The sequence below is a fragment of the Diadema setosum genome, chromosome 5, assembly GCF_964275005.1.
Source record: "Diadema setosum chromosome 5, eeDiaSeto1, whole genome shotgun sequence".
Taxonomy (NCBI): Eukaryota; Metazoa; Echinodermata; class Echinoidea; order Diadematoida; family Diadematidae; genus Diadema; species Diadema setosum.
Genome location: NC_092689.1, coordinates 20,376,619 through 20,401,712, shown reverse-complemented (window position 1 = coordinate 20,401,712; position 25,094 = coordinate 20,376,619). Strand labels below are relative to the sequence as shown.

At 38.2% G+C, this 25,094-nt stretch overlaps 1 protein-coding gene across 1 annotated transcript; it reads right to left on the bottom strand.

The window, feature by feature from the left end:
- Positions 1–1,359: 1,359 nt before the first annotated feature.
- On the bottom strand, positions 1,360–23,770 carry LOC140228626 (NADH dehydrogenase [ubiquinone] 1 beta subcomplex subunit 8, mitochondrial-like). Its single transcript, XM_072308873.1, has 5 exons — positions 23,666–23,770; positions 6,667–6,881; positions 6,333–6,400; positions 5,513–5,603; positions 1,360–2,846 (listed from the first exon to the last, which is right to left on the bottom strand). Exons 1-5 carry the CDS (start codon positions 23,748–23,750, stop codon positions 2,742–2,744), a joined length of 564 nt encoding a protein of 187 aa, XP_072164974.1. The 5' UTR covers positions 23,751–23,770; the 3' UTR covers positions 1,360–2,741.
- Between the last annotated feature and the right edge of the window lie 1,324 nt (positions 23,771–25,094).

Sequence of the window (25,094 nt, the reverse complement as noted above, 5' to 3'; positions counted from 1 at the left end):
CATAAACAAGGTGATTTATACATTTCTGGAAAGCTTAAGTTTCTAGGAATATGAATAATTAACTTTCACAAGGTAAAAACGTCTCCAGAACGATGGAGAGATGGTGTTTTGAGACCCTTTTAAGACCACCTGAACCCGATCTGACGGCGAAATTTTGGTGACCCAAATTATGACGTCACGAAATGTGCACTGTGCTACGCACTCCATCCACACAGTGGGCTCCGTCTATGGAGGGCCGTTGCGGACGATGTTCGTTTGGGGCATACGTATGGAGAGGCAGTTGCATACATATGCCCGTTTCCATGTATGCCCAAAACGAGTTGTGTCCGCAGCGGCCTTTCATATCCGTCGCCTCTCCCTTGCTTCTTCAACCACCCCGACTTTGCCACTGTCACTATCAGTGTCATTGTCACTGTCATCACTCAATTCACTCTTGATGTCAAACTCAAAGTCTTTCCATACAATATAAGGTAAAAATTGGACGTTTTAATGTCTCAGCCGAGAAAGTAGATGCGTCTAAAGACAGGCCAGATATTGCATCCGCTCACCAAGAAATATGTGCTTTATGAATGGCGGCCTCAATGTCCCGCTGCACTCGTAAATGGTTTTGTTCATTTCATGACGTCATATTTTAGGGCTCGAAAAAGACGGCTGTACCAGAGCGAATATCGGTGAAGCAAATCAGTTTTAACTCACGATATCTCAGTGGCGCGAATATTTTTTAATAAGCCACATTAAAAATCTGTTTTAGGAGACATTTCCCTCTGCTTTGACACATTCTTTTATATGATTTTCTTGATTTTAAGGTCTCGTTCACCATACTTCAAATCCATACAAATATACACATGTACATGTACAGTGTACCACGGTACCCAGCATATCCTTGTGATCTGGATTGCTCTCATGCCAAATCGATAACAGATCTTTACTATGCAATGATTTCAAAAGTAATACAAAAAGATTAACACATCTTTCTTGAGAATTGATTAAGTTTTTACCATATCAATAATCAACACTAGTTTTGGCAATCTGGTGGAAGCAAAGGGACCTGCCTACATCTTAGAATATGATTTTAGTACATGTAGTCGCATTATATGTGTAATGATACACGAAATCATGTCCACATTGGCAATTTGTTGACTTGTAAATGTGGACTCCTTCAAAGACTTTCATAAGTACATGTAGTGATTAAAACAAACACCTGGACTTCTTCATCATGCCAATGTGACTTACTCTCACTATGTTGTATAAATACAAAAATAACAATTTTGTAAAACAGAAACACACACACTGAATGCCAAATCTCATTCTCGATGATGCTGGTTGTTGACACTCAGAATAATCACATACAGAGAACCGTTAAACTTTCTTCAAAGTTTAATAAATCTGCATTTGTCAATATCACTCAATATACATTATCAGGGTGAATTGTTCTTGAGAACAAGTTCTCTACTGTAGCTCTGCTGTTCATTCAAACTGCATCTCTTGCTTTGACAAATACATGTACAACAGGTGTATGTAAACTAGGGGGACTTAGATTCTTCTCTCCATTTTTACCCTGTCAACATTTTTATTTTCACTTTGTCTGGAGCTGTGACAAACATCCTGTAAAAACATGCTAGCCTTAATTGCTCACTGCAGGAGTTTACTTTTTTTTTTCTTTCTTTCTTTAATCTATCCCTTTCAAATACATCCCATTTGTACAGCTGATTATCAGTTGTTGCTGTCATGAAATGCAGCATTACATACATTGTACATGTATTTGTCTGAATACGCTATACTTAGTGTCATGGAGTGTCACTGTCAAATTGCAACTGACCAACACAAATTGTTGGTACAAATACCTACACAGAATGAATTTGGTGCATCCCACACTTTATAAGTTATTATTCTAAGGCATGATATTCCATCACAAGGTAATCAGCTTTCTCCAAATGCAGTCAGTATCGTGTGCATGGTTTTCGAAAATGATTTGAGATGATCTGATGTCCCAAACCGCTTGGTATCTAATACCTTTAAGACACCTTTGTTGTCATCCCTGCACATTGCACAGCATTGTACAGAGGGTTCTGAAATCTGAAGCACGGTTAGGGATCGGGTAAGCCTATTACCTGCTCTTTGCATGAAATGGCTTTTGTTATGCGTTCTTTTACATGTTCTCCTTTGAGTATGCATTGTATGTATTGAATTTGTCATTTAATGCTGGAAAGGTACTTAGCATTTATTATGGTAGTTTTAAAGTCTCATAACAATTGAATATTAAGGAAAACTCCAACATACATTGTATTATTACAAAACTTGTATGGGTCATCTACAGGAAAACTGCTCTAATGAAGACTCCCTTGACTCCAACAGTGTTCATCCACAGAGATTTATAAATGAGGTTAACTGCATTGCTCTATCAAGTAGCTACAGAGAGCCTTGTGGGCTTACAGTCACCATAAACCCAACGATTAATAGACAAGTAGATATTCCCAAAATATCTCTGCTGTGTTTGCCAACAAAAATATACTAAGCAGAAATCTGGAAAAATGTATTCAATTCAAACAGGAACAGGTCAATGATAAACTGAATGATTCTGATCATATCAGTACCCCTGGTATTCTTCCTTGATTACAATTCACTCGCACTTGGGTAGATTGTACTTGTCAGTCAATAATACAAAACAGCAACAGCACTTGAAACATCTCCAAACAATTCCCACACTGCTTTCTAGTCTTCTTCATTCAAGCTTGTCTTCATTAACTTGAGCTTGGGAAGCCATAGTGCTTGGGTGTGTCGGGGATATTGCTCATGTCTCCTCCCTTCTCTATGTACAAGCTGTTGTATGGATACTGCTTGGGAGCCTGGGCAAATACACATTAGACAATGACAAAATTTAGAGAACAATGCACAAAACAGAGCAACTGGCTTGAAACAAAAATAAAAGTTATAAGCCAGAAATGTTGCTCTGGCAACTGGTATGCCTCCACTATATTGCATTATTCTCCCAATAGGTTTACTACAGTACCTCTTGACAATGTGAGACAACAATTTCACATGATGGGCAAGAAATTGAAATGACATGTTCAAAACTGTGATCATGATGGCACAATCTCAAAATGTGCTGCGTGGTTACACATGAATTCCTTAAATCAGGTTTCATTTGACTAGCATACATTGTAAGTGTTTCAGGGAGCAATCATTTGGGAATTTCAACATTTTCACTTGACCTTTGATCCCATGACCGAAATCTTTCCCTATGGAAACATTGTGCATGGCAGTGCATACTCCCAAGTGTAATTACGGGTATGCATTTTTTACCTTGAGTCATTTCCAAAGCAAGGAGAAAAAAGTGTGATTTTAACATTAAATAGTGTGATTTTGGCAATTTAACCTAAACTTTGGCCCCACATCACAAACCTTCCAAAGAGAATCAGTGTCAAGCAATACATGTGCAGTGTACATGTGTATGAAGATTCCTTTTAAGCCATTTCTGAGATACGGAGAAAAAAGTTCATTTCAGCATTTTCACTTGACCTTTGACTTCATGGCTCAAACTTTCCCTAGAGAATCCTTATCTGGGGGGTGTTTCATACAGCTGTTCTTAAAGATACGAACGACTTAAGAACGACTGGTGATCAGTTCTTGTGCTGAATTATTGAAATTCTGATAAGTATAGCATATAAGATCATAACTGATCACCAGCCATTCTAAGTCGTTCATAACTTTAACCCATATCGGGCCAACTACGGGATATTCCGTAGTTCGTTGTAACGCCGCAGGGGCCACATACGGAATATCCCGTAGTGAATGAGATGACATATAAACGACGTCATTCCAAAGTTCTTTCACCTTCCAACCTTTGACAACATATCCCAGAATGCTTTGCTACACTGTCTGCGATAATTCAAGAAGGTTTTGTCCGTGGAACGCCAACAAAATCGTAAAAATCATCGGAAAAATGTGTATTTACATGGAATAACGCGAATAACCAAGAAGCGTCAGTGGGTACTATGTACAGCTGTACGGTGTGCTAAATTTTGGATTTTCTGCAGCAGTTTTTGAGGAGGTTTGGACACTTGCAGGGCGATGATTCGACTGTGATAATAGTACCACGTGTACATCCACATGTATGTACAATAATTGTATAATTCAGTTGAACCTGAAAAGCTGTAGCTGTATCTATCATGACGAGTTTCGCTTCAACAAACTATAGGATGCACACATTATACTATCGATTTCCCGTGCACTTGCAATGGCTTCATCGTCATTAAACATAAACCTGCAATTATTGTATCAGTGGTCATGATACTTATATGTCCAGAGAACTGACACTCTGATCATTTCATTTCTGGTACTGGATGTGTAAAATTACATTTGCTATTTTTAATCCATGAATGAAAGCAAACAAACAAATTGATTTCGTAACTTTTGGATGACTGTACTTCACTTCTGCTAAGTGCTATGACTCCACTGTGCATTGAATGGCAGCATGGCATATCATTTAAAAGGGAATTTTATCCTCTTTCAAATGATATATAACTTGTCTATGTTTTGTTTACTGTTTGCTAATGAAGAGCGATTGTTTGGAGAGTTGTCTGCCTGTCCGCGTGTGTGTGCAAATGGTGCTGGGCCACTGCGGTGTTTGTTTACACAAGTGCGTTGGCCCGATATGGGTTAAGAACAGCTTTATGAAACAGCCCCTTGGTAACGTACATGTATCCACTAATTTTCATTTTAAAAAAAATACCTTCAGGTACATGTATTGCAGAGATACAGTAGAACTAGTGAAATTCTAGCATTTTACCTTATATGACCTTTGACTTTGTGCCCTTTTAACTTGTGGGTATGTGCCGACAAGTTGGTAGGTGCAGCTTTGTACATTCATACATACACATGCCATATTTAATTTTGATGTCTCAAACGGTGCTTATATTGTAAGTTATGTTGTCAACAAAATGGGTTAGGGATGGAAGGACAGACACACGGACAGACGGACAACCCGCCACACTTCATATCAGAGGCATAAACATCATGCCATTGTCACTAATTTAGTGAAGAACACTTTCACACTGAAAGTTATCATTAAAATGTTATTACTCCATTGCAATCATTTGATACCACAGCTACAACTTATTCTTATTATGGATTTTGTGTCAACAAAAGAAATCTACTTTAGACTAATGTACAGGTCTAGATGAAACTTGTGAGGCTCCAATTTGCACGAAATGGTCATGACTAATGTCACTATTTTAAGGGAAACATGACTATGTAAAATTCCACATCCTTCTTATCTATGTCTCATATTGATGAAACTGTTACCCTTCTGTTTATCTGAAATTAAACATGGTGTAGAATTGCACTGAAGACAAATGTTAACCTCCATATCAAATCTGGCTCCATATGGGTGCATTCCAATGAGTTCAGTGAATAATTACAGACTGCTTACTGGGATGCTACATCTGAAAGAAAAAGGATGTCCCCAACCATCATCTACTTCTGAGCTTCCTCAACAAAGAATGTCACTTACCACTGGTAGGAAATACTTGTACTTCTGCCCAAGGATACCAAGGGTTCCTAGTGTTCCCAAAATTCCAGCAAGGATTAAGCACTGTTTCCACCTAAACACAAGGAAATTATACAGGGGAATTAGCAAAATGCAAAAAATAATGAACCTACAAAACAACAAAATGTTGAGAAAGATAGTCTGAGGTCTGACTCAGAAGTGAAAATTAATGCAAAAGTTCTCTGGAAAGCTGGCAGACAAAAGATGAAAAATCAGGCAACTCCTATCTGATGCAAGCACTTTTAAGTACAAATGTGTAACAAACATGATGATAATTTCTTCAAATTCAAAACCCACACATGAAGAAGTGACACATCAAAGCTTGTGTAGATCTTGACTTAACTTGACATGACTTGATCCTGTTTTTAAGTTTTTGGTTGGTTGTTTGTTTGTTTGTTTGTTTGTTTGTTGTTGTTGTTGTTGTTGTTTTGTTTTGTTTTTTTGCTGTGGGTGTCCAAGGTTCTGGGGTAGGCAGCAGGCAGTCATGGTGTCTAACACCCGCTCTGTCCTCCATGTAACTCTGTCCAGCAGGTCACTGCAGGTCAGGCCACACATCCTAATGTCGGCCCTGACACATTAAGACCAAGTCTTTCATTGGTCTCCCACGTCCTCTGGAGCTGGGAATCAGTATAGTCAAGATGGTGTTAATACACAAAGTGGCATGTTCTACATGCCCATTCCACCTGAGTTGCACATGTGTGCAGACCATGTATGACAAACAAAATTAATCACATCTATGATCTGCCCCAAGGCACAAAAAGACAGTTACGAAAAAGGTACTCACATTGGGTATTTCCTCTCCTTGTAGATATTGGGACGTTGCCGCATAAAGAGATCTTGCTCTATGTGGAGCTAGTGAGAAAGTGAAAATATATCTGATTACATGTTACTGTTATAATCTGGAGTAAAATTATGAATAAGAAAACACATTTGGAGGAGGGGGGGGTAAACAGACATCACACTTGAAGAAATGTATCAAAGTTTGCAACAGCACACGTAACTTGTGTAAAAAATTAAATGACTGGCTCAAGCAAGTTCATTACGAGCAGAAAATGTCAACAGAACTTAAGACGCTTACACTTCGCTACATGCACATCAATGGGGAAGCTGCTACCTACCACTTCTCCGAAATTTCTCCTCTCCTCAGGAAAATCCCAGTCCCCATGTGGATCTCTATCTTCTGAATGTTGTTTGGGAAGCTTGGGGTAGTCGCCCCATCCCCAGCCGTCATCAGCATAGGGTTCGTAATCCTCTACCCTCATTCCATACTTTTTGGCAGCTGCAGCACGCTCTTCTGGTGTCTTTGGCACAGACCCTGGTAAGCTAACATCCCCTATTTATGACATGTACATAAATAGAGAATTCTAACATTAACCACAACAGTGTACAACGGTTGTAAAATATACAAGGTGCAACCTTGAAACTTTCAAATGCATCATTGCAGACATATCAATCATATTTATGTAAATCCCAAAGTACTACCTTGAACTGATTATGTAATGTGTAGCTGTTAAGATTTCCACCAGGTACACACTTCTATGTGTACCTACAAAATTTTGCTCCAGGTGGTATTAAATCATGTGACTAAAATATTCAAAGTTTGTTTAGGTTTTAACATGACATCTACAAACATGGGGTGGTATTCTGAAAATCTTCCTAAGTTTCTTCCTAAGTTTCTTCCTAAGTCAGAAACTTAGGAAGTGCCTGGGAAAGACAAAATTGGTATTCTGAAATTTCTTCCTACTCCTAGGCACTTCTCAATGCAAATTAGGCCATCCTTATCCCCGCCCACGTCCTTTCCTATGCCAATACGAAATGCCGTATCATAGGGAACTAACCAATGACAATCGCATATTACTATGACGTAGGGTCAAATACACGAGTGCGGGGCATGTCCCCTTTCTCACGGTCATTTCGCGCATCAAAGTACATGTGCGCACAATGACTGACAAGCGCGCCTATCACGATGCTTGCAGTTTGCTATTCTTAACAACGTATTAAGGACAGGGGTGGGGCTTTCCTAAATATTTTCCTAAAATTCTTTCCTAAGTGCATTCTAGAATACCAACTTCTTCCTAAGTCAGAAATTTGCATATTCCCGCCCCCTTCCTAAGTTTCTTCCTTAGAAGTATACTTAGGAAGAAACTTAGGAAGATTTTCAGAATACCACTTCGGAAAAAATCCTGACTTAGGAAGAAATTTCTTCCTAGGAAGGATTTCAGAATACCACCCATGGTTTGTACACTGTAACACCAAGGAGGTTTAAGAGTTGGAGTTCCAACTGGCTGTAATTATTTAAACAGTTGTCAGATTTCTATTGATGTACAAAAGAATTTCACAGGTGCATTTGTGCCTTTGATGATCGATGTTCGAAGCCGCCGTCTTGCTGAGCAATCTGAAGATTCATTTTGAACATTAACATAATATTGGCCATATTTTGCTTATTTATTTATTAAATGAAATGAAATTTCACTAAATGATAAAGCATGTAAAACAAAAGTCAATCCCGTGCAGAAATTTGCGCAAAAGTGTAAATCAGAGCTGTATCATGTGAAAATGTTTAAAACTGTACCATCCTGGAAAGCCGGTTTTATCACTTTTCCGCTTAATTCCGACAAATAAAACTGACATGGAATAATCTTCAAATACAGTCAACCTCGCGTAAGTCGACTTAATCGGGACTAGGAAAAACACGTCGACTTACGCGAAAGTCGACTTACGCGTAAGTCGACATTTTGTCGACTTATAAATGAAAACTAATTTCCCCTAAACAGAGTAAGATCACGATGCGGATCGCGACCCAAATCTTACTCCTTTTGCCGCCAAAACATACCTACTGACATTGGCAACAATTATGTTTTAGTTCATGCATAAATCTCGCGTGGATTAGTAATGACAACGCACAATTCCCAAATCTCTAGAGAGATTTGGAGAGAGCGGGATCGGAAACCTGGGCCCGTTTCTAGACACTGTACGTTTTAAATTTGATTTGAAAAATCAAACGCATATTCCCCAAATTGCATGGAACTTTGCGATTTAAATTCAAGTGCGTTGCTGCGAAGATATGGGTGTGAATTCATATGATTTTGTCGAGATAATTTTTCAGTGCCGACTGAGTTGAAATAGGATGTGTGATTTTCCTTCCCTAAGTCGCCATATTTGTTTTGCTTAAATTTCTATTGCCATACTCTGAAAATGAATTGTTCTCGCGCTCCGATTCGCAACATTACCGCTCTGTATGGCGCGGGCCAGTCTGAAATAAAAAGAAGAAGAAACGTTTGTTAATCCGAAAACGACATCTTTCGGATTACTAACCTTCGTAAAAACAAATCTCTTTCCATCGTCGGACTAATTTAACTTTGGACTGAGATTTTAAACCTTCGACATAGCGAACTGTAACAATAATTTGCTACTATTTTTTCATTGACATTTCGTGAAGCAGCATGCGTTTCGGTAGTTTGAAACATGTCGTGTTGCGATGTCTTTCCCCTGCTAGTGCAGACTACGTTCGGTCACGGCGAAAGTTCCGTTACGAAATAAGAAATAATGCAAGTCTTTTCAACAATAACACACTTCCGTATAGATTTTTATGCGTTTAAACGCAGTTTCTCAAATTGTTTCGTAAAAAAATCCCCGCAAGTCTTTTCTGCAACGCTCTTGCGTTTTAAATACAGCGTTGCTTGTGATTTGATGGACTTGCATTTGATTTTTAGAAGTGCGTTTAAACGCAATTGAGTTTAAGTTTCTTACAATTTTCTAGTTTCGGATGATTGCAAGTCTTTTCAGCATTCCGTGTGATTTGATGGACTTGCATTTGATTTTCGGGGTTGCGTTTAATTTTTAATTTTGCGTACAAAAAAAAAAAAAATGCAAGTCTTTTCAACAATAACGCACTTCCGATGTTTAGAGATGCGTTTAAACGCAGTTTCTTATAGTTTCGTACAAAAACTGCAAGTCTTCTCTGCAACGCTCTTGCGTTTAAATACAGCGTTTCGTGTGATTTGATGGAATTGCATTGGATTTTTAGAATCCTGTTTAAACGCAATTGAGTTTTAAAAAAAAAGTTCCCTATACAATTTTCTACTTTGGTATGATTATCAAACGCAAGTCTTTTCAGCGTTCTGTGTGATATGATGGACTTGCAATTGCATTTCATTTTCAGAATTGCGTTTAATTTTTGATTTTGCGTACGAAACAAAAAAATTATGCAAGAATTTTCAACAATAACGCACCTCCGTAGAAGTTAAGAGATGCTTTTAAACGCAGTTTTTAGTTTCTTACGAAAACCGCAAGTCTTCTCTGCAACGCTCTTGCGTTTGAATACAGCGTTGCGCATGATTTGATGGACTTCATTTGATTTTTAGAGTTGCGTTTAAACGCAATTGAGTTTCAGGTTCGTACAACTATTCTCTAGTTTCATATGATTATCAAACGCAAGCCTTTCCAGCAACGCACTTGCGTTTATGTGCAAAGTTGCTCGTGATTTGATACACCTGCATTTGATTTTTAGTTGCATTTAATTATTTCTAAAAACGGGCCCTGGTTTCTATACCGCTTCTGAATAATTAAAGCGTTACAATAATGCGGATAAACGGAACACTTATAAGCACATAACCAAGTGCGTTGCTGAAAGGCTCGTTTGATTTCACTATGAAACTAGAGTGTTGTACAAAATTTGTGCGTTTTGAGAATAACGAGGAGAAAAGGGGGTAAAGTGAACTGCTTTGGGTACTACATGTAATTCTCCAATGTAAATGAGTGTATGCCCTTTCTATTCTGGCGTACAAGACAATGGACGCATGGCGCGAACGCTACCGAACACTACCGAACACTAGCGAATTACTGAGTAGAAATGCTGCGAATCGGAGCGGGAAAACAATTCTTTTTCAGAGAATGGCGATAAGATTTTTAGCGAAAAATTATGTCGAGTTAGACGAGGGAATTAACACATATTTCAGCTCAGTTGGCACTGAAAAATCAGGTCGACTTACGCGAGTTGTCGACTTATAAACGTCGACTAAGACGAGGAAATTTTCAAGGAATAACAAAGGCAAAAATCGGGACTTTTTTATTGTGTCGACTTAAGCGAGTTGTCGACTTATGCGATGTCGACTTAAGCGAGGTCTACTGTATAATTCTTTATTGATAGATATATCAGATTAGTGCCCGGGTATGCCCAGTGGAGTAATTTTCATCTTTATTTCAGCATTTTTTGCGCAATTTCTATTCACACATCCTCGTGTCTGTACCAACTACCTTTTATAAGAAGGGATAGCGGAAAGTAATTACCATCACAACGACATATTTTCCTCGAAAGTGGCTGGTGATTATGCAATGAGACACGAGTCATATTGTCTTCCTATCTGCATGGCAGATCCTGTTTGGCACATGTTTCAAATATTTTTGAGCGGCGGCATCGAACATCTAGCAAAGGAAATGTTAAAGACAGTTGTGACTCCATTCTCTTGAACCTCCTTGGTAACACCATGGACCTACGTTTGTACATGTACTACACACATGGACATTCATTGTATCGTTAATTAATTCATGCACCTATATACAGTATCTCAAAAGCGCCACAAAGACATTTTTAACATGCTTCACTGCTTTGATCCCTATCATCGTCGCCGCCAGCAAGCCTGGAGAAGAACAAGACGGAGATTCAAGAAATCTGAAACTATATGTGCAGAAGAAAATAACTCACAAAAATCAAGTAAAGTGAATGTGCAGTTGTGGTGTATGTCAGAAAATCTTGCCTCAAACAATTTTGCTTGGGAGAAGCAGGCAGTTTTTAAAAGAAAGCTAACATTTTGACAGAATGATTGTCATTTGTGATCTCAATATTTCTCTTTTCTCCAGCTTATTCCAGAGCAAAAAAGGGACGGTAATGGTAGAGAACAGGGGCGGCCGCACAGAAACGTTGTTAGCGCTAACAGCGCACTAACAGCACTGATAGCGACAATTTGGCCGCACAGAAGCATGCTGTTAGTCAAATTCACTATAAACAGTTAGCCTAACATCGCGAGGCCACACAGAAGCTGACAACAGTGATGCTGTTTTATCAACTCACTAACAGTGCCAGGGGCACCAATAGTGACAATGTTATTGTTAGTGAATAATTTCTTGCGTCCGCTGTAACTTCAGTTGTCTCCGTTTTTTTTTTTTTTTATGAAATTCTTTTTACATTTTCATTATATCGTTCTACGCATGTCATACACTGTAGCAATCTTCTCATCCAGTAGTGACTTAAAAAAACTTCAAAAATTTATAACTTTTAAACCGATTTTCTAATTTTCCCCAAACTTTCACCTTCACTGATCATATCAATGTGTTCAATTGCTGCATTCACTCAATCCACATTTGTACATGTTGGTGGACTTGTGGACGGTTTGATTTTGCTACAACATGCATTTCCCACAGACACCTGCCTGAGTATACTCGGGACTCGTTCTGAACGGGTTAATAGTGAGATAGGCAACATACCCACTAGAGCCAATGATGATGAACTTTATTATTACAACTATTGTATACATAATATGTAACTAGAAATGACGCTATGGCGACTGGTTGCCTCCGCCATTATGCATGGTTCTCCCAATTATAGGTCTAGAGTACGTTTTGACAAAGGAAGATGGCAATTTCACATAACTGGTAAAGAAACAAAATGACATATTTGTCACATATGTGTTTAGTGTATTTCTTTTCCTTCAACTGAGTTTCATTTGAACAAATGTCTAACAATCTGTGTAGCATCATTACATAATGCTTCCTGACAAGCATTGTGACTTATAAAACTATAGCAGGCTTACTCCATGTAACATTTAATCCTTTGTCAGTGTAGTCTGGAGCTTTTTTTTTTTTTTTTTTTTTTTTTTTTTTTTTTTTTTTTTTTTTTTTTTTTTTTTTTGGGGGGGGGGGGGGAGGGGGGTTGTTGGTATACAACATTAAGATTACAAGGCTTTTTTTGTGTACAACGTTATGTAGGTTTATTGGTGTTGTATTATAAGTTATGTTCAGACGACAAGCCCTAACCTCGAGGTTTAGCTCTTGCCCCCTAACTTGGACGTGTGTCCACACGACGAATCTTAACCTCCAGGTTACGAAACCTCGAGGTTACATTCCTTCCCCTTTGAGTGCATTGATTTCTGTGTCCACACGGTGCTCAACTACGAGTGGCCCCCCCCCCCCCCCGGCTCGTGGTTAGAGCGCTAACCATAAGATTTCTCGTGGCTCTTAACATCGAGCTAACCTCGAGGTTAGCTAACTACGAGTGCGTCTTCAAGGTCCCTAACTACAGTACAAGCTCTAACCTCGAGGTTAAGGCTTGTCGTCTGAACGTAACTATATTCGTATACAAGAAAGGGCCTCATCCACGTCAAGCTCCGGTTATGATGACTGTCCCCTGGGGCATTGATTTCTCCTTTGTTCACACATGAGCACAGTATGCCTGAACATACGTTATTAGAAATTGATGTTGCTATAATAATGAGAAATTCTTGTATTATTTTGTATGTTATACTCTCCTTTTTTTTTTTTACATTCTGTTCATCACTTTGTTTTCATTTGTTATTGTATCTGGAGAAAGGAAATGCATTTAATAAAACCAAACCACACCAAACCAAATCAAACTCTCTTCGCTTTATTCTGCACCATTATGATCAATTCAAATACAGCTCCGCAAGGCCGATGGAAGCGGGGGGTGTGGGGGCTTTTTTGCACAAGTAGGACTACACAGTTACATAGGAATAGGGCCGACATAGGGTGTCACCACTTTGGGCCCCCGGTCACCGGCCTTTTTTTTTTTTTTTCTTCTTCTTTTTTTGTATTGCCTTTCAGCAGAAGAAACCTGGAAGTAGAATCGGAGAGATGCGCTGAAGACCTATTTTATTATCATTTTATTATTATTATTATAATTATTATTATTATCATCATTATCATTATTATTATTTATTTATTTATTTATTTATTTATTCACTCATTTATTTTTTGCTTGTCAGCTGAAGAAACACTGAAGTGGCACCCGATATAGCGCTGAAGTCCTTTTTGTTTTGTTTTGTTTTGCTTTGTTTTGTTTTTGTTAGCTCATGAAAACCCAGAATTGGGCCCCTGCCCCACCCACTTTGAAAACGTGGCACTGGCCATGCTCTCAAGAAGGCGACAATGAACGGATGATATTGAACTGTTTAAAGATATGAATACACGTCACTCACGAAGACAGCAATGCACTGCGTTGTGCTGCCGCTGCATCAACAAGATGCATCAATCTTTAAATAGATCATTACGCACAAATCGCATAGATTTTGCCTTTTAACTCTATTGCTCAAATCCACTAACAGCACCGTAACAGCACTTTCTGTGCGGTCATTTTGCCCATGCTGTTAGTGGCTGATTTGTTAGTGCTAACAAACCTCTCACTAACAGCGTTTCTGTGCGGCCGGTACAGGTATATCTTGCCATTAGGCAAGGTCTTATGCGTGTGTGCGAAAATGTGCGAATCAGCAATTATCCATCTATTGACACAAAATTTGCCATGTTATTGGGTTTTGCTGCTCCTCATCATCTGTATTTATGCAAAGACAATTTCCGTCTGAAAAAGGCACATCAGCGAAACAAGACTGCAATGAGGGAAATGGTTCTTTTGTTAGTGACGATGCACAAAATCTTGCACAATCGCCATTATCCAAGCACCTGAATGTACTCATTAAGATGAACATAATCAGGTGGCGGTGGTGATGATGGGATCAAAGAAAGACCTCCGTTCATAGTCCAATATGTGTAGTAGGTCCATGGTAACACCACACCTCAGAATACAACTTGTAGATTTGGTTATGAATACACGACTACTACACAGGCCACTCCAAGAGAAAACACACAGGATTTTATTAAAACTACTGATTGATAATATGTAGGCCTACTGAGTAAATATGAATGTACCCTGAATGCCCATGCTGCTGGACAGAGACTGGGGAGACTAACCCTTAGTATACCTGTAAATATGTACACATTCTGGTAACCATGGGGACTAAAACAACAAAGCTAAAACATCAGTAAGATATGACAGTATTCAGTTCTGTTATAGCACATTTCTCATGACTACTCTCAAGTTAATGTACAGTACGAGTAATAACAAACATTTGAAAAAGACTCTCTTTATCTTCTGAGATTCTATCCAGGTTATGCAATCAGCATATCTGGACAATGTTATTTCAAATGATGAATAAGCAATACAATTTGTGACGAGACATGAAACTCGTCACACTGACGAGTTAGGTGATACGCCTGGGGTCATCAGATGTCGGTCATCTGTGATCGACAAAGAAAAGAATGTGATATAGGCACCTTGAAGTTATATTGAGCGTGCATGCAAAACGGTTTCTCTAACCACTCGGCCACGGGACATCCACGGAAACGCTAAGGCCGAAAAAAAATGTATAGATATTACAGGGGGAAAAAGTCAATGCCCACTCAACAATTGTGGCCGCGTGAACATGTATTGCATTGCTAGAAGGAAATGCGGCCTTGTAACGACTGAGGTCGCTGTGCCATTTCTGGCAATTTCGGAAAAATACGTCCCGCAGACATAAAACCTATAATCGGCTGATTTTGATACCTTGCCTTTAATCACAATTTTCAGTGTGATGACGTCATCAAAGTACAAAACAAGGACATGGACTTGAAAGACAATTGCTCAAAGTACAACACCTCCGTTGTCGTCATTACATACTATTTGACAGAGTCAGGATGCAACATTCTGCAGCAGTCGAAGCAATGTGGTCTCCAACACAAAACAGAGGGATATTGTGTGTGTGTGTGTGTGTGTGTGTGTGTGTATAGGTGCGTTTATATACGAACGTAATTTCTACATGGACGAATGTGTAATACACCATTGAAGAAAAAAAAAGTAAAATAGCTAGGTATTTTGTTTCGTGATCTTGTGGGGTTCGAACCCGCACGAGTGCAACCTCACGTCTCTGAGACGGCGCCTTTAACCACTCGGCCATACGTCTCGACGAGAAAATATGAGGAACGTAAACTTATGTATGTGAAAGATGAATCAGGAATCGATTCGTCCACATTCCATTCTCATTTTCAGTTTTAAACTGCAAAATTGTCAACCTCATGAGAAGATTTCAAAGAACAAAATGCATGATTACTGCAGCTTATTGTCTCAGCTACAACATACTTAAATTTCAGAGGAAATGAAGCAAAATCAGCTGAGATAAAGGTGCTTAAACGTTGTCAAGTCAATGGATGGTTTTAAAAAAAATCACTTCCCATAGACATAACACGTAAACTTGTCCGATTTTGCATCTTTACTTTTAATCACAATTTAAAGTATGATAACGTCATCAAATTTCAAAACCATGACATGGACTTGAAAGGCAAATGTTAAAAGTACAACATATGTGAATTTGGGATAATATTGAGCTTAAACAACAGAGATACGAGCAAATGAATGTTAGAAACAGTACCTCAAAAAAATTAATTCCACTTTTTTGATTTCAGATGATGATATGATGACGTCATAATGTATTTCGGGAAATATTGATACTTGAAACGTTATTTCCAATTCATATGCTTTTGTAATATGCAATAAAAACATAGGGTCAACGGACTTTTTAAAGAGCTATTGCGAAATAAACAAAGACATGTTTTTCGCTATATTTCCACATAGACGCGCACACGAAATTTCAACTTTGACGCCAGCGCATTCCTTTGTTATAGGTCAACATCGATCGGAAATCAGTGGATATTGTTACTCAAAGTATCAGGAATCCAAATCAGTCAAAAAAATTGCATTTTCATGTTGGTTACGCCCTCTGCGCGCGAAATTGCGCGGACGGACGCGCACGCGAGAAAATGTTTGAAACGCTTAAAATTGTCTGAAACTTCGAGATTTCCCATTGGGAAGTCGTTTTGAGCCTTTTAAAATTTTGACGCGCGCGAACGCGCGTAATGAAGACCTGGGTAACTAGCGTTAAAAAGTAAGATAGAGCGTGACCTGAACTTTATGTCCACCGAAAATGACGCAGAAATTACATCTAGTTATGAAGTTATGATCGATCATGTGACAAGGTCCGAAAATCACAAAATGGCGCCTAAATGACGTCATAGATATGTTACTGTCATGAAAACCTTATTGTGGCTAGATATTGTTATGAGACATGTTGACTGAAAATTTCATGTCATTCCGTAATGTCATTGTTGAGATAGTGACGACACAAAATTGTCCAGAAAGAAAGAAGAATAAAAAAAAATAAAGAGAGATTTTGACAATCACAATAGGTGATACGCTGATAGCGTATCACCTAAATATAATTAGGTTCTACTATAAAGTACAAGGATACACTCTACTTGATTTTCTAGTGATACACTTCTACTTCTACTTCGACCCAATTTGGTCTCAAAAGTTGCGCAAGACTTTAAGAGAAAAAAGTCATGAAATGTTGCGGCCCAAGATTTTTACATTACGGATTTATCGTGAAAAATGTCAAGAGGGGGCTCAATCAGCCCCCCCCCCCCGTCTTTTTATCTTTTTAGGATTAAAGGCCTCTTGTACTACAGTAGCAAACTTTAGATCTGCAACGTGAATGCTAAGACGATGCTAATTAGGCCAAAAATGGTGTTCTGCACATAAATTATGCACAAGACCACCGTTTCCATTGTCCAACCCGGGAGGCTGCACCGTCTTAGCATTCATGTCACAGTCAAGCTCACTATTGATGTACTAAAGCCAGGATAGAAGTCAGGATGCAGGATGTTGGTAAGGAGTGCATCTATTCCAAGCCAGTACAGTCCGGGGAGGGGGGGGGGGGAGTTCTAGTGGGCTCAGCTGGGTTCATGCATGCAGGAATAGATTTGAACTTGTTTGGATGATATTAGTGTTTGTGTAGGGCCAGGGTGTCAATAGATGATTTGTGTTAAAGGGAAGGTAAACCCAAAGAGCAATGTGGATTGAGTGAAAGCAGCAACATTAGTAGAACACATCAGTGAAAGTTTGAGAAAAATCGGACAATCGATGCAAAAGTTATGAATTTTTAAAGTTTTGGTGTTGGAACCGCTGGATGAGGAGACTACTAGAGGATATGACGTATGAGTGGACAACAATACAAAGAAAATATAAACGATATTCAACAAAAATTCACTTTTCTAGAATTATGAAAGAGCAGTGGACCAACCACTTTCAGAAAGCAGGGGGAATAATTGCTACCCTTAACATATGTCAATATCAAGTTGATGGAATTTGTAATTTTCATGAAAAATGGATTTTTGTAGTATTTTCTTTATATTTTCTTGATATTGTAGTCCACTCATACGTCATAACCTCTAGTAGTCTCCTCATCCAGCGGTTCCAACACCAAAACTTTAAAAATTCATAACTTTTGCATCGATTGTCCGATTTTCTTCAAACTTTCACTGATGTGTTCTACTAATGTTGCTGCTTTCACTCAATCCACATTGTTCTTGGGGTTTATCTTCCCTTTAATGACTACCTTGCTTTGTTGTCCTGAATATGGGGCATGACAAACATTGAAAGACCACATCCGATGCAGGTTACTGTATACGCCATATATTTAGCGAGCATAATTTTTTGCGAATCGGGACTTCCCAACGATTTCACAAGTGGTTAGATTTGTGGATCACAGTACTGAACGGAGAAACATCCGGACATGTGTAAGTGAACATCATTCATATCGGGATCTAAGTCAATATTTTCGTGTGTCTTTTAGAACTTCGCAAATAGCACCCACCTCGCGAAATTCTGGAAAACCTCACAAAATATTTGGCATTAATACAGACAGTATCACATGGTACTCGTCACTGGGGGTACTCACTTCTCGCGCACACAGTGATGTATACGTGTACTAGGGAATTTAATATATTTGTTTCTAATCTACCGGTATTTCCTTCTACTGTTAACTAGAAACCCTAGTATCTATACTAGCAGGGGCTGCAGAGTCAGAATATGTGTAAAGGTTTGGGTGGGGTTATCCCCCAGTCATGGGGTTTTGTTTTGATTTTGTTTTGCTTTTTGTTTTTATTTTTGCTTTTTCTTTTGTTCGATCCGAGGTCCCCGAGGCCACGTCGTGTGAGGGGCACGAGGCCGAGGGCACAGAACTGTAAATTTAGGTTGGGCCTAAATAATATTTTAAATAACATTAATAGAAAAGAAGCTGTAGGTGTTCTACTATTTGTTTAATAGATTCAACGTTACCTGACAATATGACACGAGCAGGGTCTAGTACTAGCTATACATGTATACAGGATCAGGACTAAGCCTGTTTGCCTTTGGAATCAAATCAAAATGCTAAATTATAATTTTTATGAAATGCACAAGATTCTTTAAATGCTTAAAACTGAATCTGTTAAATATACTTTCCATTATATGCAATGTACTGGGGTTGCCTTTGGGCAATTGACTACCTAAATGTTTCTGCCTTTCTTCCATAAAAAAAGGGCAAACAAAAATGTAGTGAAATTCATCCCCTCTAACTTTTAAATCACAACATGGGCATTCAATATCACTGTCCTCTACTTTTGTTTTAAACTTCCCATTATTGATTGGTAAACGGTGTGATCTACACCTGAAACGACATAGCAAAATTGCATCCCGTCTGCTAAGTGTTAACAAATAATTTTCGAACAATATATCTGTCTTGAAAATTCAATAATTAATACAAACACTATTAGACCATATTTTTGACATAATATCCTGTTCAGCAATATCAGTTAATCTAAGCTTGAGAGTGTTAATGATCCAGGTATCACTGAGCCCTTCCCCTTGTCGCTGCCACACATGTCCTAGACCAGCATTACTTAAAATACTTTCTATGTATGACAGCCATTTTGACAACATGGGGGTGTTGTTGCGATTTTCAGTTGACCTTAAAATAGTATATAGTCTGAATGTATACGGGAAAGTCCAAGATAAGGTCCCCTCAGAAGGCAAAATTTCATCTTTGCTCAATATTGACATGTTTGGTATCATTTTGAAGCTTATGAGTTGAAGTTTTGATTTCCATGGAGGAAAAAATGATATTATGTAAATTTATGCAAATTTCAAGGGCTTCATTTGCATAAATGTGAAGTACAGCGTTACATATGGGACATTTATAAAAATTCATATTTATTCAAAGGAAAGCAAATGATATTTGATTAATATGTGGATATGAAGTTCATCAAATAGTTTAACTTGGTATGAAAATTTAGGGATCATGCAAATGATTATGCAAATTAGCTCGTGTCCTATCATGAAATGTCCCATACGTGTACGTAACAAATTGAGGTCATTTTTTAAGGTTTTCTCTGAAATTTCTAAGGTTATTTAAATGCCCTTTTGGAAAGTTCTAATCTATTGTTTAGAGAAGTTAAATACCATAGAAAAAAGAAAAAACAGTAAAAGAAATATTTTTTATTTGGCAATTAAATAATGTTACGTATGGGACAAATGCGTTACGTTTGGGACATCCTCATACATATTGCATGTGAATGCATGTAGCTAGCTGGGAGGTTCTCTCAGTACACAAATGGTCACTCATCCTGAAGAAAGCATCCCAACTTTGCAGCTACTTTTGAGTTATGACACTTGAAACAATACATGTACTTGACTGAACAATTTTCAGAAAGGGGGAGGGGGAGATGGCAAAATACACAATGAAAATCAGCATTAAAGGGATGGTATAGTTTTTGTAGAAATGGGAATTCAGTGTTCAACATTTTACGAGATGATTGGAAACCGATTACATGTATATGAATTATTAAAGAGCATTACAATTCTAAGACTACAGGAATTCAAAGTTTATTTGATGGAGATCCAATTTAAATGGCTGAGATATCAACAACAACAAAACAAATAAAAAATGTGACCCACCTTTTGTTAGGACACCAAGTTTCTGGATATCTCAGCCATTTCAATACGGATTTTTGTCATTTTAACTTTGAATTCCTCTTAGAATTGTATGTTATTTAAATATTTCATAAAAGAAGTGCTAATTATCTTGCACAAGTTGAAATCAGAATTCCCATCTGAACCAGAACTGTACAGTGCCCTTAAGTAGAGACCTCTGATTTAAAGGGTACTGAAACCAAATACACAAGCAGATTGAAAAATTGCAGTTCAACTACAAGTATATTGGGTACTGTGCAGCACACAATGTAGAGCTCTAGCTACATTGTAGCTGCATTGTATAACACATGTATGTGATGATAATGAAGATGTTACTTCAAATTAGTGTTTTTTGCATCATTTTTTTTTATTGTAAGTGATAAACAAATTGTCCTTACTAAGTTTTCAGTAGTAGCCATGACAAAAATCATGGGTATACATATGATATCGCGGTGTGACTTGTATCAATGACCGGATTGCTAGACAGACATCATATATCCACTCGATTACTGGGGTTCCACGCAGCAGGTATTGCATATTTATTAAAATTAATATTTCTTGTGTCAAGTTGTTTTTTATTGAAACTGAATGACAAACTGTCCTTCATCAATGGAAGTAAACACTTAACTATTCAATTTTTTAGTAGTAACTATCCTGATAAAAATACAGGGCATACATACTCAGGTTGGTCATAAAAATATAGAATATGATTAAAGATTATGATGGTAAATATTTGGGGCATATTGTTCCCTTTGTTATTGTTCCCCTAAAAATATAAAAATATGATTGAATATGATTATGATGGTAAATATTTGAGGAATATTGTTTCCTTGACAATCTGGATCAGTATTGAGTAGTTTCAACTGATTTTACTTCAGTAATTATGCAAAATACCCATAAACATGGTTCTCCACACACTAAACGAATGGGGGACAAAGTGTCCCATACGTAACTGTCCCATACGTAACACGTCATGTCTGTCTTTAATTCAAACCTGTAATTAGAGCTTTTTGCCTCATGACATGAAACTTACCTCTGATAATCTTGAGTGTTGTGACTTTCATCACAGTGAGTTACAAGTTGTAGAATGAAATACTTTCAGAGAGTTTTGAGGTTGAAAAAAATGTTCAAAAAAACAAAATTTTTCTGGTCCCATACGTAACGGCACATATTTTCTCTTCTAGAATATAATTGTGAAGGTCATTTTTCTCCATCTTTTACATGATTAAACTTCTCCTAGATATAAATCACCATGATAAAGTTCAATATGATCAAAGGCCATTAACACTATTTTTCAGGTCATAAAAGTCTCTGAATGTCCCATACGTAACGTGCGCGTTATCTTGGACTGGTATGGCGTTTAGTCTCAAATCCTTCATCACCAAGATAGCTCTTCAAATCACTATTGTCATTAAAAGCACTAAACCCAGACAGATCAGATACAATATCTTCAATGGTCATAAAATCATCAAGCAAACCTGTTCTTGCGTTAAAATCACCCGTCAAACAAAAGGGGACATAATATACATGACTTTCAGATCTAACAAATCCTGGGTTAAATGATCAAAAACCTCAGTTAAATGATGAATAGAGCCTTCGCAGGGCAGGTAAACTGCACCTAATATAAAATCAAACCCAAGGTACTCTTCTTCTTCTTCTTCTTCTTCTGGTTAAGTCTGCCTCCTTCAATAGCCTGAAGATTCTTGCAGACTGGTGCTATTTACATTATAATACAATTTATTTACAGATATTTACAAGCACATAGAACATTTGACGAAAACAACTAGCCACTGTGATCAACCGTTAGACGGTTTCGAAATGATCCCACAGATGGCGCAGAAACAATGTCCGACGACAGGGAATTCCAGTTCCTTACAGTTCTTGGGAAGAACGAATGGCGATGCGATTCAGTTCTCGAATATGGTACCTGATAGGAGTGTGGTTGCGAGGCTCTCGTTAACTGAGTAGCCTGTTTGATAATATAGTCCTGTGCTGAAAGAGGAGTAAGATTATTGTATATTTTGTACATCATAATTAACCTGTCATTTTCTCTGCGCTGTTCCAGAGTGGTCCAATCAAGTTCTTGTAGCATTTTGGTGACACTTGAGGTGTTATGGTAGCGATTTAAAGTGAATCGCGCAGCTCTTCTCTGGACCATTTCCACTTGGTGGATTAGCTTCTTGGTGGATGGGTCCCAAACTGTAGAAGCATACTCAACAATTGGTCGAACCAACGTTTTGTAAGCTGTGGCTTTAACATCTTTATTAATATGAATCCATAAAACTGACTCAGAGGCAGCAGACACAGTTCCCACAAGTTTAGTTGTATGGGGGATTAAGTCATCGCGTACTAAGACACAAAGGCCATGAAAACCACCGAGCCTGGAGTTGCAGTTGTCATTATTTTTCAATATAGGCCTGTAACTATGAAAGTTTGAAAGGCATGTGCAGTCCAAGTTGGGGAAATCTGTTTTAGTTTCAGATAAACAAATGATGTCATAGTCATAGTCCTTGAGGGCAAAATCCAAAATACCAGCATTAAGTTTGCTTTGTAACATGTTATTGTTAATCCATTAACATTCAAACTACAGAGTGATAAGGTAGATGACACAGAGTTCGATTCCTGATGAGGGTCGAGACTCCCCTATGCCTCCAGGTCAACAAACAAACCTGAATTTTTCAGTTTGTCCTCATCCCAGCCGAACACACGGAACAAGTCCTCTGGAGATGACAGCGTGTACTTTTTTCCAGGTGACTTATCTTGCTTTAGAGTGCAGATGACTCTACCGTCGACAATCCACGCACTGTCTATAGCCAAGGCCTACCCCATCATCAGTTTTCACCACACGCAGCAGCTTAGCCCGGCCAGCCGACAGATGCTGTCCTTCTTTTCTTGGCGGGGAGGGAGCTGATTTAATGCCCCCTCCACAATGTCATCAACTTTTATACTGAATTCCACATTCTCCTGCTCTACAGCTACAGACAGCGCTTCAAATAAATTACTGGTCTCCGCGGAACATATCCCGACGACAAGATACAGACCGATCTTTCGGCCAGTGCGCTTTCATGGACATAGCGTGTACAGTGTACTGTATATGCCGCAGTAAATTAAGTGGGCTGCAAATGTAATGTAACGAACAGGTCCAATATTAACAATCAAAGCCTAGCCCCTTCACATTATGCCAAGCAAATTAGCCCTTAGAAAGAGAGCATTTTTTGTAATTGTCTTACCTGAAGCGTATCTTGCTGATACCCTTGCAACTGGAAGATACCTGCTGCTCGAATGTAGACACCGTGCACATCTGGCGAGCGCCATCTTGGTAGAGCACGAGATCGATCGCAATCACTATGTATAGTATCGATCAGAGTGTAGTGGACGTGTAAGTAGATCGGGGAGGGGTGATTTTTTTTTTTGTTGTTGTTTTAAAGAATATTTTATTCTTCATCAATGGGAAGCACAATGTGCAAACAAATTTATACAAAACTCTCTGCACCAATTTCACAATCATTTTCATCAATGGAAACAAAGTTTATACCGAGACTTAATATCAATTTAATACATTTTAATACACTCTGATACATTTTTGTCACAATCCATATATACATATCTGTATTTCCCTCATTTTCACACTACAAATTCCTCATTCTCTGTTTAATTTCATTCCTTCATTACATTACAAATTTTATTAACTAAATCACTAGCCCAAAAATATTTTCTTTTTAACATTCATTCAATCCAACTTTAAACATCAATATCCATTGATTGAAGCTTATTCTTAAAAAAAGGAAAAAACAAAAACAAAAAATAAAAACAAAAAAAAAACTTAGAGGGAATATCGAGTCCAATTTGGTGTGTGTATAGATGGATGACGTGTTAAGTATTCTTTTCTCTTTTTTATGAATACACTGTCATGCTGAAAGTACAGCTCGATTTGATTTGAACGAAAGTTAGTAAGCAGTGTGTGTTGTTGGTTTTTTTTCCCCGGTACATTGTATATTCTTTACGAATGCACTGTTTCTGCTGAAAGTACAGCTTGGCTTGATTTCACTATTGTGTTATGCTGAATCATGGATTTTGTCATACATATGCTTTGATTCTTTATGAAATTGTTTTGAATATGGAATCAATAAAAGATTATGGAAAAACAAAAGAGTCCTGTATGGAAGGACCCGACCCGGAGCCAGATATCCACGGGGAAGGGGGAAGGGATGGGAAGGGTAGTAAGGAGGGGAGGAGGTATGTATAGGAAGAATGGTTTGGTGGTTGTACGTATTGGATTATAGAATCGCCGGGGGGGGGGGGGGGTAATAAAAGGGTAATATCGATTCCATTTTTGTGTGTGTATAGATCGGTTACAGCTCGTTATTCCGAAGGTTCGTTATTCCGAAGGCTCTTTATTCCTAAGATTCGTTATTCCGAAGGTTCGTTGTTCCGAATTTCATTTTCGGATTAAGCAATCTTCGGAGTAACGAACCTTCGGAATAACGCCACAAATTTTCGGATTAACGAACCCTTTTTCATTTTCAGATTAACAAACCTCTAGGAATAGGGAATTTGCGCGTTTCGGATTAACGACCCTTCGGAATATCGAACCTTCGGAATAGCGAACCTTCGGAATAACGAACAGCACCCGTATAGATCGATGACGAGTCAAGTATT